Below are 7,000 nucleotides of genomic sequence, written 5' to 3'. Positions count from 1 at the left end.
TCTGTGTATTGTCTGTTCACAGGCAGGAAAGCTGCTGCAGCCAGGAGACGCTGCCCATGCACGTTTGCCCCTGCCCACCCTTTGCACACACTGGTTGTCTCTGGGATTTCTGGATATTGCACGGCTTGGGCAGAGTCGGTCTGGTGTCCAGCATTACAGACAGGTGTTTCAAGTTCCCAAATTCCACATGTACGACCTTTCTGGGTGCAGAAAAGGGACGCATTTGGGAAACCTAGGAGGGATAGCATTTCCAGCCTAAAATGAGAACTGCAGTGCCTAAGATCCATTGTGGGTTCACCCACAGGAAAGGTTTCAGTGCTGAAGCTGAAAACATTACGAGAACAGTGCTCTAAGTGCTCCTCAGTTCGCAGAAAGCAGCAAGTGCATCTTCTCATGTAGTCTCTGTTTACCTCATTCCAAGGCCGAGCACTTTACATCACAGCCCTGTTACCTTTTGTGACAGGTATCATTACAAGTGGGTGGCTCAGTGAGTATGTACATACCATAAAGACCCTTTAATCTCCTCTTAAAAATTTACCAGCTGCTTAATCTGCTCAGTCTGTAATGACTGCCTCCTTAGTAGCATTCTCATGTTTTTGGTCTCCCTGGGGAAAGCAGGTGCTGCTGGTAATAAGTGGTTTTGTCCACAAGAAATCATCCCAGAAACCCTGTTTATGAAAGTAGCATCTGGAACTGGGGGGTGGGGATTCACATTCAGTGGTGGAAGAAAACCTGGTCTTGTCTGAGCGATGTGGTCCAACAACAAGGTTCCTGAACCCCGTCTTTCTAGAAAAGCTGGATTTCTCCTGCTCAGAGTAACTGGAGGCATGTTTTCCAGTACTTCTCTAGAACTTGATAACAAAGAATGAGATGGAGAAAGGATCTTCTTCCCTATCGCTGACTTACTGTCTTCTGCAGCAGCAGGACTCAGAGTAGTAGTTAACTGAGAATCAGAGCTGTAGTGATTTGCTCCCAAGTTTCTTTTCTGGATAATACTGCCGAGGTTTGAAATAAAGCAGATTTGTCCCGAACTAGCATCCTTACCCATAGGAATCCCACTGGGGTTATCTTTCTCTTCAACATAAGGAGTCTGAGAATTTATCTCATCATATGATAATTTCCTTGATCCTGTTTGATCAAAGGTTTTCAAAAAATGAGCAGTGTCTTTTATGTCAATACTTTGGTGCCTGGTGATGAATCTCCTTGATAAGGCAAGGCTGTTGATTTTAAAAGACAGCTCTTCTTCTGGAGTAATATCCTGAAGTTCTTCTTGTGAAAAGGCAGTGTTATTCTGGTGAAACAGTGGCAGAGAGCTCTTTATCCAAGGCTCAGACTGGAGCCGCTGCACTTGTGCCAGCTTGGACCCTACTTTTGTTGAGATGGATCTTCTCGTTGGTGAAACTGTTCGAGATGAGTTGTCCACACTTTGTGGATGAACCAGCTCTTTAAAGCTGAACAGGGCTTGTTTACTTTCCTTGGAACCTGGGGACGGAGCGGTTTTCAGTTCTATTTCTGATGGGGAAGTGCAAGCAGTTGTGGAATGGCATTCCTCCAGGTCTGCAGGAGGCACGTTTAGGTACTGCCTCGTTTTCTGCCTCCCCGAAGGGGACTTGTCCGTGGTGATGATGATGACTTCTTTTCCTCGTGCCCTGCAGGCGTTAAGAAGAACTTTCAGGGTCTCTTTGTCTTCAGAGTTTACAGCATACACAAGTGCGGAACAGTTGGAGTGATCCTGCAGGCTTGGGTCAGCTCCGCTTTCCAGCAGCAGAGCTACCACCTCAGGGCCTGCTTTTTCCAGACAGGCGTGCATCAAAGCTGTCTTTCCAGATTTGTCCTGTATGTTTGGATCAGCCTTGTTTTCCAGTAGGTATTTAACCATCTTTGCCTTGCTGACACTCTGGGAGTCCACATGTCTTGTCCTACAAGCAATCATCAAAGGGGTTTCACCTCTGTCATTGCTCTCGTTGATGTACGCACCACCCTCTAGTAACAGCCTGGTGAGGCGAAGGCGGCTTTGATAGACAGCTCTTATCAGGGAGTTCCCCTCCGCTGGCAACTCCACCATTTCGGTCATCCCACTCGTCTCACTTACCCCCTCCTAGTGGATGGAAAGGACACCTGGTTTTCAGAGGAAGCACAGAGGCCTCCCAGAAAAAAAAAAAAAAAGAAAAAAGAGGATTTAACTGTACAAATTGCTCCTCCAAATGGCCCTGTGCTTTGTGAAGACTCTGAAGGGGGGAAAAAAATAGCTATTCCCACTCACAGACTTGCATTAAAAACTCAATATTTTGATATAATTGTAACATTTACACATGGTTAAAGCATGGCTGTCACCATTTTTTTTTTTTAACTGTTCTCCCTTTTGTCACACTCTGCCAAATAGCTGCATAAAAGTTTAACTTTCCACACTCCAATGGCTTTATACTGGCTACAGCCAAGCGGGCTGTTACAGCTAAGAACTCCCGCCTGCCGGTGCTGCAAGAACGGAATGAGTCCTGCAGCACTTTTTCATCACACTCACTTACACTTTCTCATAAAATGACAATGCTAAACATCTAGAAATTAATAAGAAAGTTCATGGGTGTTAATAAATAAGAAAGGCAAGCACAGGACAGTATTTTTTATCTAAGAAGAAAGTGTTAAATGGCTGGAAAATAAACAATGGATTTTGTAAAGGTGATTACGTTTGTGGAAGCCCGCTACCTTCCTTATGCTCCTTTGAAAACCTACTAGTCTGAGTGAAACAGCATACACAAAGGAATGCGCCACTCATGGTGGGGATCAGTGGGCTGAGAGGAGTCCTGTACCCCGGCAGACAGCATCAGTTCTGAAACAAAAGAAACATTTGATAGCATCAAAGAAAATCTGGAGGTTTCACACAAAAAGAATTAAGAGCATAATACGGTTAAATAAGGTCTTGTATGAATGCATATCTGCATACACACAACTAATACAATTAGATTTCTTTTATTTGCGCCTTTTATGTGCTTGCTTTTCCATGTGTAGGGATAAACCCAGTATTTAACAGCTGAAAATTACATTTGTTTATTTACAGTATATTTCTAGAGAAATAAAAAAGTTTAATTAGTTTAACTGCAAAGGAAATTGGCAGAGACTCATTTAGGATTGGAAGCACTAGTCATGTTCTGGTGAATACCTGAAGAGCACTAATTTAATTCTGGTTTTCTTTGATCCTGGAGTTTTACTTTGAATCCCAAAATCAAAGGTATCAATGTAGTTTGTTCCATGAGTCCCACAAGCAAGGAGTTAGTTTGAATACACATGACATTTTCATCACAGATTTCCTCTCCCCATTTATTTCACTCTGCAGCTGCAGGAGTGTTTGCTGAGCAGTGACATTCAGTGGCTGATCAGTCGCAAGGAGAGCAGTCAGCTGGTGCGTCTCACACTTGCAGTGTGTTAATTACGTATTTAACTACTGTGCAGTACTGGTGACATGGTGTAATAATGGTCACGTGTGGCATGTGTTTGAGCAGGGCACCTCGGAATATGTCAGGTAAAAAGCCAAGAGAGAAACGCACGAGATGAACCAGTCCGCCTGTGTCAGCATTTATTTCTGGGCTGAGGACACAAGGGCTGCTCACTGGGTACAGGTGACTGCAGTCCTGTTCTGGACAATTACGGGCGATGAAAGAGGGTCAGAACTTCGCTGTCCATCCTCGTGAGAGTAAACATCCCACTGCTAATTATGGCTGAGAGCAAGGGCAACACTGTGGTGCTATCATCTTCTGTTGACCGGTTCTTTGGGTTTTTTCCCCTCTGTCTTGATAAAATATTTTTAAAAAGTAATTTCATTGAAGTTACTTTAAGGATTCATTCCATTATACTGAAAGTACATGATTCAGGGGTGTCTATCTCAGCTTTCACTGATGTGTAAATCATTAGTCTGAAACACATATTTTTGACAAGTAATATATTCATTACTTTTACCAAAAAGTATCCAATTAATTTGAGCATTTAGGTTTCCAGAAACAAACCAAGGAGAAGTATCTTTTAGCTAGCACACATGCTGGAGTTCTGATTGGGTTCTCCCTTGGTTATGACCTACCTGGAAGTCATCCATGATTTCACATTTCTTTCCTATTTATCAGGAGCTCTTCTGATACTTAACTGCTTGCTTTACTTAAGTGACGGCACATAGCACTTCTTACACAAGTCTTTTAATCTGCGGAAGCATCTTTTCTGGCGAAAAGAACATTAAATATTAAACATGGACAGAAAGAGCATAATGTCATTGATAATGTCATGAGTGATCATAGAACGGTTTCGGTTGGAAGGGACCTTAAAGATCATCTAGTTCCAACCCCCCTGCCACGGCAGGGACACCTTCCACTGGACCAGGTTGCTCAAAGCCTCATCCAGCCTGGCCTTGAACACTTCCAGGGATGGGGCATCCACAGCTTCTCTGGGCAACCTGTCCACGTGCCTCACCACCCTCCCCAGGAAGAACTTCTTCCTGATGTCCAACCTAAATCTCCCCACTTTCAATTTTAAGCCACTGTGATGATGATATTGAATGATAATGTCATGTAGCTGATCAGTGCTAAAAATGAGACTGTTTTTCTGACATCTGATCTAACGCCTCCAACGGTTTAACCTCACTGTCTCGTAGACTTTACCAGGATTGTCAGTATGAGTGAGGGTAGAGGAGGTCTAGTCTAAGCTAGTGGTTAAAGCTTGAACATAGTAGAGTGTGTCGGCAGGATGTTGTATGAACCTGGCCTGGAGAAAGCCCAAGCTGGTTTTGTGCAGGCAGGTCAGTAGTTGCAGTGTGCCCAAGACCCCACTGGGACTTGCAGGGACTCACAAACTTCATTTCAGAAACCCAACTAATACTGACTGTACGCAGGCTGGGACTGTCAGGTCTGCAAAGCGGGCTGGCTCCACAGAAGGAGGACGGGCACCAGTGCTGCCACGTGCAGCTGCGTTACTCACAGGCTGATCTAAACTCTGCACGGCAAAGGAAAAACGGGCAGCGTGGGAGCAAAGAGGAGAAAGAAGTATAGAATGGGGAATAAAAATCCACAAATACTTCAGAATCAGATACTGTATGATCAAAAGGAAGTGCTACAGGTTTGCAATTGGAACAAGAGGAATGCATTCCAGAATGCTGGATGAAGATGACCATGGTTTCATCTGGAGAGTCAGTTAATTACAGGAGAATGTGCTTGGGGCTGCATCATCCTAAAACTGCTGCTGTGGGAACAAAGTGCAGCTGGACTTGTGTAAGATCCACAATGGCACTGGCTTGGTGGAAATACACACGTCACAACTGGATGGGGGTACAACCTGCTCCAGAAAAACCACAGTAGCTATTTTGAGATTCAAGAGGTTCCAGCATATTCCCTAAGAGAGTAATTTATTCGATAATTATGACAGACTGATACTGAACAGATCGGTATTATAAAACACTCCTAATGAACCGCAATGCCAGAACCACCACATGTGTTGCAGAGATGCCAGGGCTGACACAGCTGCTTTTCAGTTGTGGAGGTAAGCTCATGCCAAGACAGCAGTTTAAAGAATGAGGAACTGCAACCTGGTGCGTGACACTGTGTCATGAACCTGCCTTTCAGATCACCCACAACTTTCTGCTGTTCTTGGACAAATAATTATTCCTGTAACACTCTGTCTAGGAAGAGCTTCATTTTATTTTCAAAAGCAATATTGTCCTGGCAAGTGCTCTGAGATGAAGTAGCACAAAGCACCTCGTATATGAAAACCAGTTTTTGAAGCTGATGACGATTTGTTTCCAAGAAGTAGACAGCTGCCGCTGTGGATTTCTGCTTGGGCAGGCTGGCAAGGGCAAGTGATGACCCAGAGTCCTGTTCCGACACAGGTCCTGCTGTCATCATAGTGGGAAAAGCCACTAAACCTTGAATTTCAGTGCTTTTTCCTCCAACCCTTCCTTCTTGATTTGTAAATAGCATTTATTTACTAGGATGAACTCTCACAGGGCTCTGTTACATCTAGCAGCGTAATCACAAAATCAAGGGGAGAGGCTCATCAGTGTTAGATAAACACATACAAACATAACCGACATTTTCATGAAGTAAAGGAGTGCTATGGATAAAGAACCTTGCAAGGCTTTCCTGGCTTCCCCAGTATGAAAGCCAAGTTTTCTGCCCTCTGTGCTTCAGCACTCTCAGAGTTACACACACAAGCTTTCACAGTAGTATTTAAAGAGTCTAAAATCATTCCAGTAAAGTCATCGATTCTAATCTCTGAATAAAGATGTGCTTACACACTTAAAGAACATGAGCCTTTAATGTTTCTGTGATCCTTCACATCCACGTTAACCCCGTAAATTGCCTCAGTATAACAAGAACTCCAATTTCCTACGCTGTTGGAAACGTGTTGAAATTTAATCAAAAGTTACTCCCATATGTGGCAAAACATCACCATTCTAACACCGGCAAAACTACACACACTCCCTCCCCCCAAACTGCCAGAATCGAGCCCAGTTTGAGAAACCTCGCCTGTGAAGTGCAAGTTTCCCCAGCAAAGCGTCTGTCTCCCCATCCCTGCTGCTGCCCGAGGCTGACTGCGGAACGGTCAGGGTCTGCGTGCGTCTCACCCAGGACCTCCGGGGTTTCTCCTTCTGGAGAGAGTTTGGACAGCTGCCGCCAGCCCGTGAAACACCTTTTTCCTGTCACAGCATGTGCCGTCTGTCTCACCTGGAGGTGTTTGTGATGGTAACTGCTGCCAGAGAGTGGCTGGGGCATGGTGGAGAGCACTCGGGGAGGAAAGTTTTCACGTTAAAGTCACGTTGTTTGCTCACTCCAGTTTCACAGCATCCCGACCTGTCACCTAACGGCTCTGCAGTTATTCCAGAGGGAGACCAGGAAAAAAATCAAGGGTGGGCAACTCCTCTACAGGGAAGTGAGAGCCCACACCTGAGAGGTACGAGCGCGGGCTAGAACAGCAAGCATACCGAAAACAGGGCAGGTGCGTGAACTGAGATGAGCCTGACAGAACC

At 44.8% G+C, this 7,000-nt stretch overlaps 1 protein-coding gene across 1 annotated transcript; it reads right to left on the bottom strand.

Annotated features, from left to right (window-relative positions):
* Positions 1 to 526: 526 nt before the first annotated feature.
* ANKRD34B (ankyrin repeat domain 34B) lies at positions 527 to 2,074 on the bottom strand. Its single transcript, XM_010152474.1, has one exon. It carries the CDS (start codon positions 2,072 to 2,074, stop codon positions 527 to 529), a length of 1,548 nt encoding a protein of 515 aa, XP_010150776.1.
* Between the last annotated feature and the right edge of the window lie 4,926 nt (positions 2,075 to 7,000).

Source organism: Eurypyga helias, unplaced genomic scaffold (genome assembly GCF_000690775.1).
Source record: "Eurypyga helias isolate BGI_N326 unplaced genomic scaffold, ASM69077v1 scaffold34075, whole genome shotgun sequence".
NCBI lineage: Eukaryota > Metazoa > Chordata > Aves > Eurypygiformes > Eurypygidae > Eurypyga > Eurypyga helias.
Note: the sequence above shows the minus strand (reverse complement) of the source record. Positions and strands in the feature narration are given on the sequence as shown.

What these genes read in the sequence shown, in the direction of transcription:
- ANKRD34B (XM_010152474.1), bottom strand. Translation starts at nt 2,074, where the DNA reads ATGACCGAAATGGTGGAGTTGCCAGCGGAGGGGAACTCCCTGATAAGA.